Source organism: Drosophila gunungcola (assembly GCF_025200985.1).
Source record: "Drosophila gunungcola strain Sukarami chromosome 2L unlocalized genomic scaffold, Dgunungcola_SK_2 000007F, whole genome shotgun sequence".
NCBI lineage: Eukaryota > Metazoa > Arthropoda > Insecta > Diptera > Drosophilidae > Drosophila > Drosophila gunungcola.
The window spans coordinates 2,385,733-2,399,371 of NW_026453162.1; the positions used below are offsets into that span (position 1 = coordinate 2,385,733).

The window sequence follows — 13,639 nt, forward strand, 5'->3', positions numbered from 1 at the left end:
AAATGTTTGTAGCTCCGTTGTTTTTAAGATATTTGGTTACATCTTGCTTGCCTATATACATAGTACCTGACTTCATATATTTTTTCTTAAATTAATAATAGTTTTAAAATGTAATTTTTACTATTTTAAAAATATTTAATAATTTTTTAAAACATTTTTTTCAAGAAATTGGTGTTGCATACTTTTAAAAGCAAATGCATGCCCGCTTGCTGCTCTGAACTAATAAAAGTTGGCAATTATCGATAAAGAGCGTCTTCTAATCTCGAGGCGAGAGCCTTTACCTTTTTTAAATCAACAAACAAATATTTTTTATTTTGAAAATATTCACCACCACATTCTGACATAACACAGAACACACAACTACTAAACAAATTTTTTATTTTTTATTCTGAGTGTATCATAATTAAATAATTGACCTTAAATTGACACATGTCAGAAAGCTTTCCCTTATCAAAAACTTGATGTGGAAATGCAAATTCGAAATAATAAAATTAGCTGTCAATACAGCTAACAAAAATCTATTTAACAAAAAAAAAGAGTTAAACACGCAGACTGTAGACAGCAAATACTAATACAGGAAATATACAGTAAAAGAATTACTAGCTTAAAACGCTTTAAAAGGTCGACGTCTCCGCGAGATGCGTGCTTAAATTAAATTATTAGGCAACTCGTTGTCGTCCATTAAAAAGTATATAAACACATAAAGTAAATAATAGTTGACATTTGGATATCTATAGCCATATTATTAAAATTAATTGCGCTGGAATAGGAAGTTTATATCCAGCACCTTGGCTACACCTATAAAACGAGCACAGTTCCCTTGATACTTTTCACATGATAGCAAAATGTGTAGTATTGTGTTCGATGCAGAGGTGGTTTCTCCACCCAGTCACCTGAATGTGGCCTTTTTCGAGGATGTGCTTGAGACAGCCCTTCGAACTACAAGAGTGCAAATGCTGACCATTCATATTCGAATGGGCAGCAGCACTGGGGAAAACTACTGCAGTCAGATCTACCGAGCCAACGTCTCGTTCAAACGTCCCGATCATCCGGAGCAGCACATGGCATTTATTGTGAAGAGCGTTCCTCACCTAAATTCAGTGGAGTTCATTGAAGATCTAGAAGTGTATCTGAAAGAAAAGATCACTTACCACGAAGTTCTTCCCCGGCTAGAGCTCATGATGCAGTGCAAGCGTCGCTTTGGGCCCAAGTAAGTGATAATCAAGTAATAAAAAATAAAATGAAAAATGTCGCTCAGTGACTGGTTGCGATTTGAGGCTAAATTTTTGTAGTTAAATTCTTTGCCCTTTTAAAATTATTTACCTTATAAATGTCTTTTGATGTTCTGAGCCCTAAATCTTACATTAAAATATTTTTAACGCTTGCGATTATATTATAATTTTTGGTATGGATCAGAGATCTGCAACGAGTATGATTGAGACAACACGATCAGCATCCCAAAAACTTGAGCAGTTCAACTAAACTCACTCCGCAGAATAATCATGCACGTTGGCCAATTTTCTCGCTTCGATTCGATTAACATGCTGATTTTTAGCTTCGTGGTCGAGTGCAGGAAATGGTCGTAGTCTAGCTCGCAATCATCTCGAACAGATCGTGCTCGTTATGATTGAGAGTGAGATGCTAATGAGTTAATTGTAAGTAAGACTTAAATACTCGAGTTGTTTGCGATCAACAAATAAAATTTAAGAGGCCTTACCACTGTATGTTTGTATGTATTCTTGAAAACATTTAAATTATGATTAACTTGCGTATATGCTTAAAAACATTGAAGCTATGATGATTTACAGCTCAATTATTCGATAGTTCCTATGGCAACTATATGATATCGATTTCCGATTTTAATAAAATTAAAAGCGCAATTCTGTACTGTCAAACTATTAATATGTCAAAAAGAATTTTTAAAAAAATTACAAAATAGTTACATTTAAACAAATTTTAATTTTTTTTTTTTTTTTATTGTTTATTGACGGACAGACGGACGGACAGACGGATATGGCTAGATCGACTCTCCTACACTCATAGAAATTTCTTCATAAAATCTAGTAAAATCGCCTTTGAATTTTCGCCAAAGGCGAGTCGCCTTCATTTGGAGAAAATTTCTTTCTTAAATTAATGGTGATTCCTTTCTTCAAACAAGTGATGCTGATCAAGATACTCTGCAAGAGTATAAAAGTTGAATCCATTACTATATCTCGAGGAACTAAACAACAAATTAAAAAACAGCAAAGTTAAAATATTAAAAAAAAAATTTTTCGATTGCTATGGGAGCTTTATGAAATTGTCGTCCTATTTGCTGGTTTAGACTTACATATCTACTACCTGCAATAGAAAGACAACTTTTGGGAAAGTTTCATGCAGATAGCTTTAAAACTGAGAGACTAGTTTGCGTAGAAACGGACGGACAGACGGACATGGCCAGAACGACTCTCCTAGTGATGCTGATCAAGAATATATATACTTTATAGGGTCGGAAATGTCTCCTTCACATGTTGCAAACTTTTGACTAAAATTAGTATACCCTCAATACGCAAGGGTATAATAAAACTGTAATTCTTAAATAATAAAACATTAATATACCTCGAAAAATATTCAAAAAAAGTTAAAAACTAAATAATATAAATCAATTTTTCGATTTTCCCGTGGGAGCTGTATGTATAGTCCTCAGTTTTTAATAAAACTAACACCGAGATGTTGAATTACTTAACCAATACTATATTTTCAAAATTTTAAAATAAAACTAAAACAGCGAAGCTATATTTTTTCCGATTGTACCTATGTAAACAATGTGATGTAGTCGACCAATCCGGCTCGCTCCGACTTATAAGCTACCTATAATAGACAGACAACTTTTTTGAAAGTTTCATTTAGCCTAAGCACTGAGGGACTAGTTTGACTCTCACTTCTATTACATCAGAATTACTGTCCTACGACCATCAAAAAGTCAGCGGAAGATCGACGTAGCTGCAGAAGTTCGTCTTGAAGAAGTTTGCTATCTTTCTTGTTGTAAAATTAAAAATGTATATGTGAAATCGTAAGAAACATCTATTTCTCTAGTTAAATTTATGAATACACCACTATGTTGAATACAGTTTGAAGAGTTTATTACTATTTTCTATTCATTTCTTCATTCTCATAGAGACATCTTAATTATGTAGTCGTCCAATTTTACAACTTAATGATATAGTCGTCCGATTTTAATAAAATCAAAACATGCCAGATCGACTCTTAGAAACATGTGTATAAATCCGATAATAAAAGAGCAGTTCAATAGAGACATTGGCGACGAGGATAAATAAAAAAAAAATTTGTATACTAAGAGATTATTATCTTAATATAAGAGTTGAGCAGTTGAAAATGTTTAGACCAATTTGGCAAGTATTATTCCATAAATCGAAGAAATGGAAAACCAAAACAAGATGGAAACGGTAGCTCCAAATAAACACACAAACGAAGTGAGTGCATGCGAACTCCGTTTTCAAATATGCAGTGACGTCATAATACTATATAGGTGCCAATATCTTCTGAAATAGTGTTTCGATTTTGAAATTTTTTTGTTGTGTCGATTGATGTGGAGTTTATATTATGGACGTCATAAATATACATTGACTAAAAACATCTGCCATACCTCAGAATAATTACGCAATTTGTGGGAGTGGCAATGCTTCGAATTAAACTTTCGCTGCATTTTAGAATCTGCATGTTAAGTCGACTCTGATATTGATCCTGATCAAAATTATATATACTTTATATGGTCGGAAACTCTTCCTTTTACCTGTTACATGCTTTTCAACGAATACAACATACCCTTTTTCTCTACGAGTAATGTGGATTCTTATATGCATGCATTTTAAAAAGGTGTACCAAAATTAATGATGTATCGTTTCTTATGTAAAACTAAGTCAGGACGCCGCGCTGTTTGGGTAACACGATCAGAAAAATTACTGTAACCTAGTGATAAAATATTACGAATTTTCATTACTTCCTATTGTTAAACAGTTTGAGCTTATAACTTGTTTGGTTAAAATTGGAAAGCATGTGCCCGTATCGGGCGATGGGGAACACGTCTAAGGTTCAACGTCTATAAGTTCAACGTCAAATAGAAGAAAGGAAAAACAAAAATTTTGTGAAGACTCTTTAAGCAAGTTAATATTAAACTAGGCTCTAATAACGAAACTGAAAATTATATTCGGTGGATTATCAATCAATAAGAGTCAAAGGCGCTGAAAAACGTCGAAATTTGTGAAGCGACAATGCATGATCGAAAGTTCAAACTTGTAAGAGACGCTCTAAATAACGGAATATTGTAGCTTCGTTTTGAAATAAATTTGCGCTGCGTATGAATTACTAAAATCTTCGTGTCAAATACCCAATCTCTTACAGTTTCGGAGATCTCGACATTCATACAGACGGCTATTGATCCTGATCAAGAATATACATACTCTATGGGAGCTGTATGACAAAGTAGTTCGATCCGACTCGATCCAACTCATATACTTACAGCAATAAAAACGGACGGACGGACGTACGGACAGACGTGCAGACAGACGGACAGTCTGACATAGCTAGTTCAACTCTCCTAGTTTGTTTTCTAGGGTCAGAGACTTCTCCTCCACTAAATAAAATTATAGTACCCTAATACACTCTGCAAGGGTATAAAAAATACTTACAAACATTTTTAGAACTTAAATCCCTTATTCTTAAGATAAATAAAATCTTTACCTAGGTAAGCTAAAGGCGAACAAAAATACCTTTTTACGTGAATAAATACAAAACGGAGCAGAGGTTACCATACAGGACACAAAGTCGATCATATTTAACGTGGAAAATAAAATAAAAAATGTATTGTAAAGCAATATTACAATAATTGCCTCTGCAAGGGTGTATAAATGCTTAAATAATTTTCCTTTTTAAAAATATGTTTTTTTTAAATTAACCAATATAAAATTTCTATATATATTAAAATTTGGTTGCCTTGCAGGGAATATTATAATTTCAGTCAATAGTTGTAAAGCAGTGAAGGAGCTGTTAGTGACCCAATAAAGTGTTTATATTATTCGTCAGCACCATCTGCCTTCCGTTCTAGCCCATCGAATACAAGTTGACCTATCGGTTTCAAATTAACACTAAATCTTCTTGAGTGGGTCCTACCTACAATGAACTACGAACTTTTGAATTGGTTAAAATTTAAAAAGTCATTTTTTCACCCCAAAAATGTTTTTTTTAACTTACGCCAATTTGTTAATACTCAAAATTTTTAAAAGATCGTAGGTCATTGTAGGGATAATACATTTAACTATAATCATTTTGTTAAATTTTTTTCGATTTAGCCACTCATTTGACCGAAATCATGTCAGCAGTTGGTGTACTTTTTTTTGGAGCCTTGCTAAACATCCCATAGTCCCGTTACTTCTTAAAATATTTGTAAAAACAAAAATCTTAAAAAACGTTGAAAACTCACCTTTGTATGTGCAAAAAATTTCAAAACTTTATATTTATTACTTTCTTTAAAAAAATCTAAATATTTACAATTTTTTTTGCTATACCAGTGCATAGCACCTTAAGCTGTCTTGATGAAACTTTCCCAACAGTCGTATTTGAATTGCATGTAGTATATAAGTTTAACGTTACATGTTTTATTTTGCGAAAAACAATACTTTTAAAAGAACAATCGACAAATTTATCGGAAAATCATCCTTATTATTGTATTAAAGCATAAACGCATAAATACACATATACAATAAAATATTACATTTTTGTTACAACTGTGTTTTTATTGCTTTCTTTATAGTTAGTATTAAGTACATTCACGAAAATATAATTTTAAAAACTTTAAGACAAGAGACGCTTTCCTTTGATTTGAAGTCGCAAAATCTTCGTACTGATAGCAATACTTTTTACATAAAATTACATTACCAAAGAAAGTTAACTTGAAAAGTTAAATAAAAGTCTATCCATTACATTCATTTTCTGAAAAATTGATAACAAATATAGACTTATTTAAAAAAATACAAATTCAAACATTATTTTTCTTACAGAGGTAATAATTTTTGCTATCCCATGTTTCTTATTGTAAATTATTTAAGTACTTAAGGGGATTTTATTACATTTTCACAGACTTTTCCAGTGCATCAAGCGACCGGAGAGCACCCTTGTGTTTGAAGATCTGAGCCAAATGGACTTTGTGATGGCCTCACGGGAGATAGGTTTGGACGAGGAACACTGTCTGCTGGTCATGGAGCGCTTGGCGGAATTCCACGCCACTTCGATGGTGCTGGCAGTGCTGGTGAGTTAATCGAAACTGAGAACAAACTTGAGTCCAACCAGTTCTGAATGTTTAGGATCCGCACATCTTTGACGCCTATGCCGACGGCATGCTCTCGCCAAGGGGACTCGCAAAGGACGACGGCATGCTTATGCGCTTCTTCTCGGGCAATGGCAAGGAACTGCACAACCTGGTGAGCTCGTGGCCCGGGTTCGAGCGCATCGCAGAGAAGATCGAAAAATACCTGCAAAACCAGAGGTGTAATCTGGTACGCAGCCAAGCGCCTCAGGATAATGAGGTTAAGGTTCTCAACCACGGTGACCTGTGGGTAAACAACATGCTATTTAAGTACGACACAGCACATCGGCCGCAGGACCTTATCCTCATCGACTTTCAGCTTAGTGTGTGGGGCAGTCCGGGCATCGACCTCAACTATTTCTTCTATACCAGCCTCACCCTGGACGTACTGCGTCACCGGCGGCCCCAGCTGCTGCGATGCTACCACGCTAGGCTGGCTAAAACACTGCTCAATCTTGACTTGGGGGTCCCCGTGCCCAGCTACGAGCAGATCCAAAATGAGGTTCACCGTCGCGAGGCCTATGGCTTCTTCGCCAGCTACGGCATCTTTCCAACAGTCAGCCAGGACAAGGCCCAGACCGCCGATAACAACCTGGAGAACTTCAAGGACGAAGACTTCGCCAAGCATAAAGTACGTCAGATGTTCGAGTCTCGTCGGTTGGCAGAGACACTGCGCTACTCGCTGCCGCACTTCGAACGCGCCGGCGTTTTGGATTGAGTTTCGTGTGTTTTAAAAAATACATGCATTATCAAAAATGTATGCACAATTTATTAATTTGGATGTTAAGCAATTTAAGGTGGTTTGCTAAAAAATAAAACATATTTGTACTTCTATTGATCTGTTTTTAAGCCAAAGATAAATCCGGGGAAAAATTGCGAGCTTCCCGCTGGATTCAACAGTTTTATACATACTTACAAATTTATTAATTTAAAGAATTTAGATCCCAAAAGGAAGATTCTCTTCACGGCATTTAAATCTGCAGTTCACGCTTGCAAAAACAGTCAACATCTATGTTGTGTAGTAATCGAAGTGTCTTGTGATCAGAAGACAATTTAGTTAGCTTGCAAAGGCTGGGACTTTCAATTTCTATGTTTAATTTTTTGAAAAAATATTGTATCCTTGTGGGAGCTTTAAAAGGGAAAGCACACAATTATTCCTCCCAGCGGCAAAGCAGCATACAAACAACAATTTTGGAAGATTTAATACCATAGCTAGAAAGATTTTTAAGGCTTATCAAAATAAAGTGCTGAGCTACGCTATTTTAAATAACTAAAAACTTAAATTAAATTAAAGTTCTCAAAAGGAAAAATAAAAAGTTGTCTGCAAACTGGATCCAAAAAGAGAGAAAGAAGTTTATATATAATCTTTGTTAAAAGTGTGTCTGGAAATACAGATAAAGGGAGGTTTTATCTATGGACTAACACAACGACGCCGCGTCAGCTTGGACAAATTTTGGAACAGGTTATTAGGGTCCTTCATGGACCTGCGAGGTTTTTGAGCTGAGTTGCTAGCGCTGAAACGCTAATCCTATGGATTAGGACAGGTAAAACTTTAGTTTACCTAGGTAAAGTAATATGTAGTTACAAAAGAATGTAACTAGGTAATGTAAAAGGTATGCAATTTTTGCCTTACCTTGGTAAAGGTAAAAGGTATGCAATTTTTGCTTACCTTGGTAAAGGTAAAAGGTAAAAAATACAATTTCAACATTTTTAAATATTTTAATTAAGGTCAGGCTTAGGTTAGGTTAGGTTACATATGGCTGGGATGAAGTTCCACTCCCACCTAGGCCGCAAGGGCCCTTTGAGATGCCATGTGTTCCCAATTAAAGGTAGGTCCCTAAGCTCGTTGAGGAAGCGACAGTTCGAACTTGCTGGTCAATTAACGTCCTATTGCTTTCTTGCAAGCGAACACAGCTATGGCCGCTTTACGAGATCGACAATGTTTTCTGTCCAGAGCAGTTTCCTGTCCAGTATTAGGCCGAGGTAATTGGCTTTTTCGCTGAAGGTTAGGCTACTACGGTGTAGCCTGGGTGGGGTGAGGTACCTTAAACTTCCTGGTGAATAGTACCAGTTCTGTTTTACTTGGGTTGATCCCTAGTCCACACCCCCGTGCAGAGTTGCAGAGTGTTTCAGGATATTTGCCTTGAATTAGAACACGTCGTCCGCATATGCGATCTTAAAGCTCCCTCTTTCTAGAAGTTGTAGTAGAGGGTCTTGACGAGTGTTGTAGCGAGAGCAAATCCCATAGTAGAGGTCACCACTCTGCTGGTAAGCATTGAGTGTGTGATTTTCACCCGGGTTGGTTCAACTTCAAGCCTAGTCAGTGCTCGGATGATTGCTTCTCGGGTGATGTTGTTGAAAGCTCCTTCTATGTCTAGAAAGGCCGCCAAGGTGTATTTCTTATGTTGGAATCCTTTTTCAATTTTGAAGACCAGTGCATGGAGTGCGGTTTTAGACGATTTGCCCTTTCGGTAGGCATGTTGTGCGTTTAAGAAAAGGTTCGGGTATACTATGGTTCTTATATGGGTGTCTACCAGCCTCTTCAGGGTTTTGAGTAGGAATGGGGATAGACTTATTGTTCTGAAGTCTTAGGGGATGTGTGTGACGGTTTCCCAGCTTTTGGGATGAAGATGGCATTAACGTCGAGTCACCTTTAAGGTATATTTTGCAGAAGTTGGCAGATATAGAAGTTAGCTGTTACCCATTGCATAATAATATGAAGGGTATTTTGCAGTTGTGCTGGGAAAATACCATCTGGTCCTGGGGACTTAAAGGGCTTGAAAGTGCTTATAGCCCATTTTATGCGCTCTGCGCTTAATAAAGGGGAAGCGAGTGTCTAGAAGCAGCTCTAGAGTTACTGGTTGGTTTCTGCCCACTGATTTGTAGGTTTTTTGAAATGTAGGATCTTCCTAAGCCGAGCTGATTCGGTAGTAGACTCTTTGCTACTACAGAAACAGGCCCATTTTTTTCCGTTTGGCTATACTTATTTCATTTTGGTTTATGGGTGTATTTGACCTTCCGACTGGGGCGGGCTTTTTTCAAAAGCTTCGCCGCAGGTGTCTGTGAGGATGTCGACCATCTTCTCTAGTTCTTCCCGGGTGTTGGGAGTGAAAGGAGATAGTGTCTCTAGGTTATCTAGATTGGTTTTCCTAAGATTGGTTATATTCGTAGGGTTTGGACATACTATGTCTATGGTGAACTCTAAGTAACGGTGATCGCAGAAGAAGTGGTCACCCCAACCCTCCAGTCCCCGATTTGGTCAATCAAGGTCTCGTACGATAGGGTGATATCCACACTTCCCTTGACGATAATTCTATTGCGCCAGTCTCTAGGCGCTTAGGAGAGTGATGCAAGTTTGTTTGCAGGACTTGTATCACGTGGAGTTTTGGTGGTTGGCTGTTCGGCGTATATCTGCTCTGGGACGTCCGAAAGTCTGCTCTAGGTGTCGGCTAGGGTGTGCAGACATTTGAGGTTCTATGCAGTGTGTGTTGAGTAGGAGCACGTCGTTCAATGTGTTCTTATCGCTCTTTTCAGTTTTTACCACTTTCCATCCATCAGTGGGTAACATCGGCTTGAAGGGGGTAAAAATCTTGAGTGCCTCCTCGGGATCGGAGGGTTCAGCAGGGATCCACGCGGGACGGAATGTCGCCAATAATGGCGATCGCAGCCTTATACAGGTCGCCGATCGTTCGTCCTCGCAGGTGATAAGAAACATTGGCTTCTTTTTTTGAGATATATTAATCATAAGTCTAATTGGTTTTTGTTTCTGAGATACTGAGATTTATTAATTTATGTACATGTTGGATTCTTTTGTATTTGTGTAATAAGGTCTTTTATAATTTACAATTTTCAAAATTTTGTTCCTCCCTTGACTTAAGAACTGAAATTGACGTGTAAAATTCTTCGGAATCATTGGTCAAAGCACTATCCTTTCGGAAGTCAAGTTAATAATAACTGCAAACAGCTTGTTTTTGTCTTTTTTTGTAAGCGCCAGCTTTAAGGGCTTCTGATAGCGCTTTGCAAAATTCTAAAATTCTAATTCTGGAAAATGGTATTTTTCAATTTTACTCTCTTTGAAAGTTCTCTGAAGTCAAAAAGAGAGAATCATATGGCGACACAAATCCAATAAGATAGAGGGAGAAGGACAGTTACGAAATTCGAACTCCCAAATTCTAAACGTGTTTTTCGGGTATTTGACTTTAATGTGAGAAGACATCGGTAGTGCGTTTTACAAGTGGAGTGCAAGAAAAGGTGAGTAGTGTTTTTAAACTATTCGAATAAGTGAAATGGTAGTGGATGATAAGTTATGATTGTAGCTATCCCAGACACACTCTATCCCAGACACACACGTTTCCGAAATGTCTGGAACGCAATGGGGCTTTTGTCATAGACACACTCACCCATATTCGGTCACCTATGCATTATTTTTGCCGGCCGGCATAGACACTTACACACTATAAATATTTAAGGTTTAAAGTTTAAAATCGACTTTTAGTTAATCATCAAGACAAGAAAACAAGCACTAATTCCATTTTACCTTAGTATCAGCAGGAACCGCAATACGATTCAGCCACAACAAATTTAATGTATATTTTTAGTTAGTTTTAAAACAGAATTACATAGTTTTAAAACAAATGTACATTCTAGCAAGAGAATATTTTAACAATTTTGTTAACATTCTCGCTTTTGCTGCTACATTTATTTTCAATAAAATATTAAATATACAATAATAACAATTTGTTTTTCCGTAATATCAAATATGCAACAATAAAGTTTTGATATTAAAATATGAAATTTACAACAGCATCGGTTCTACATTTAAATGTCAACAAAATTTTTTATTATCGAAACGTATTATATATATATCGAATATATCAAAGTGATACGTTAAGCATCACGCATAAAATAATACGAAATTTCATTGGAATGAGTATCATATCTTATCAATTTTTTTTCTGTGTTCATATAGTTTTATAGTTTTAATGATCTTTTACTTCTAAAATACGGCTAGTGCTGTGATGAAAAGAGTTCTAAGTGGTTGCACAAGGGGCTATCAGTTAAAGGGCAAATGCTTTAAACTTCGTCTGCTGCAACTGTTGATCCGCTCACATAATGCTCTTTTTGCTGTTATTAAAATTGTAAAAGATTGTAGGAGAATAACCCACCCTTGAATGTTCATAGAATTATGTCCATATGTATAAATTTATGCATATAATGGGCCAATTTCATTACAACATTAAAACATTCATAGCTTGAAACAACACGATTCCCCCCAATTTTTTTCAGCCAATGCACCTTAGGATTATTTTAACTTGAGGAAAATAATTTTCTCGCGGAAAAATGCATTTGCATAGACTAGCACATGTGCGATCAAACATTCAATCTAATAAGCATACATAGAACCACGGGTGCGCTGTATGGACTGGATGGTACTACTAGTCCCAATGTTAGTAGCTCATTTACTTGCTCATTGATTATCGGCTGCTGTTTCGGGTTTCGTGGATAGTATCGCTGTTTTATTGGTTTCTCATCCGCCATACAAATTGTATGTTTCCTAAAATTACTGTTCCCCTTCATCCCCTCGAATACATTCCTTTGTGTCTCCAGGAATCTTCGTATTTCCTGCTCGGTCGGTTCCTTCTCCTGCGTGGTCTGCTCCATTTCCTCTTCCTGTGGTATCTCCTCCGCTTTCGTGATGTCCAATTCCAGGTTGCTGCATAGGAGTCTTGTCTGCGCCTTTGCTAGGAAGTCCGTTCCCAGTAGCATTTCTTCTGCGACCTGGCTTAGAATTTGGAAATTTAGCTTGAATTTTTCCCCTCCGACTTCTGTTTCGTCCCATTCCCCATCGTTACATCCGTTAGTATTTTCCTCCATCTCCCTTGTTCCCTGAACGCATGGTACTTGCTTATCACGCTTCGTGACGCTCCCGTATCCACTACTCCCTTTGCTGTCCTTCCTCCGATTCCTACTACGGCCAATAATTGGAATCCGTCGTAACTTAGTTTTCCTTCTGTTACTGGCATTTGCTTCTGGTCCTAACCCGCCAGCGTTACTTTCTCAGGCATCTGGCGTTTCCCGACCTTGATCTACTGCAGTCTGTTGTCCCGTTTCTTTCACACATCCAACAGAAGAGCCTTGGTGGGTTCAGGCATGTTCTTGCCGTATGCCGTGTTCTCTTGCATATTTCTATTTTAGAATTTTCGTCAGTGTGTTGAATCCTGAGCTTTATTTTGCTCCTGCAGTTCTAATATATCCGGTCTGTATTGTAATATTTCAATAGCTCCTCCTTTAATTCCTCCCAGGTTCTTATTTGGCTAGGTTTCGTGTTCCACCAGTCCACTGCGACTCCCTCCAGGATAAACGGCATTGTTTGTACAAGTGCACCATTCCTCCATTTTACTCAGGTATTCCAACTGGTTGGTTGTTTCCTAGTAGCGAACCAACAGCTTCGAACCCTGTCCAGCTTTTCTAGCTTCACCTTTTTTTTTCATTTTGTCCGGAATCTCTGACTTTGGTGCGTTAGTCTTTGGTACTTGTGTCTACTCCTTTCTGTGTTTCTCCGCTAACTCCACCAATCTCCCTTTAACTGCTTTTGTGTGTTCAGCGCTCCTTGTGTATGCCAATAATCTCTGTCTTAATTGCACTGATCTCCCTTTCGCTCCCACACCGAATTCGTTTGCGTACTCTTCAAGTTCTAGCTTTGTCGCAATGTATACCCAGCTCGACTACTCTACATTTATTTGTCACATGTGGTTGATGTAAGTGAAGCCAACCCGGTCCCAAAGTATTAAACGTAAGAGCTTCGGTATTTGCTTATATTTAGGTAGGTATAAGGTCACGGGGCGTCTCTGGACGCGGTCGGGTGACGAGGGGCGGTTTCCTTCGTTGTCGGGCAACGGGCGCAACCTGTTTTGATTTGGAGGCCACTATGGGTCTGCTAGGTTATGAGAGGGATTAGAGGCCACTACGGGTCTGCAAGGCTATGAGCCGGTTTAGGGGCCACTATGAGTCTGCTAGGTTATGAGACGTACTTCGCCCTCTGTTTGTCGGCTGCGGACGGTCTTAGATCGGCTCTGGAGTGCCGAAGATCAGCTCGGGGATCCGAGGGAGGATCGATTGGCCACGAAGTGACGGATGACCCTTGGGTAAGGAGGGAGGGAGGAACAGTGGTCACGAAGTGACGGTTGACCCGTGACGACAGGAGGTGGTAAAGGAGATGTTGCTTATTATAATGTATTTGGACCCGGAACAAGACCTGGTCCCCAAAATGACTCCGCA

The 13,639-nt window shown here is 37.9% G+C and overlaps 1 protein-coding gene across 1 annotated transcript; it reads left to right on the forward strand.

Moving 5' to 3' along the window:
- Positions 1 to 575: 575 nt before the first annotated feature.
- On the forward strand, positions 576 to 7,188 carry LOC128253218 (uncharacterized). The gene is made up of 3 exons (XM_052981450.1): positions 576 to 1,210; positions 6,136 to 6,304; positions 6,360 to 7,188. The coding sequence occupies exons 1-3, from the start codon at positions 846 to 848 to the stop codon at positions 7,077 to 7,079; spliced, it is 1,254 nt and encodes a 417-aa protein (XP_052837410.1). The 5' UTR covers positions 576 to 845; the 3' UTR covers positions 7,080 to 7,188.
- Positions 7,189 to 13,639: the final 6,451 nt, after the last annotated feature.

Excerpts from the sequence above, each read along its gene's own strand:
- LOC128253218 (XM_052981450.1), top strand. The coding sequence starts at position 846 with ATGTGTAGTATTGTGTTCGATGCAGAGGTGGTTTCTCCACCCAGTCAC. Across the intron at positions 1,211-6,135 it reads AAGCGTCGCTTTGGGCCCAA|ACTTTTCCAGTGCATCAAGC; the intron begins GTAAGTGATAAT and ends ACATTTTCACAG. Across the intron at positions 6,305-6,359 it reads CGATGGTGCTGGCAGTGCTG|GATCCGCACATCTTTGACGC; the intron begins GTGAGTTAATCG and ends CTGAATGTTTAG.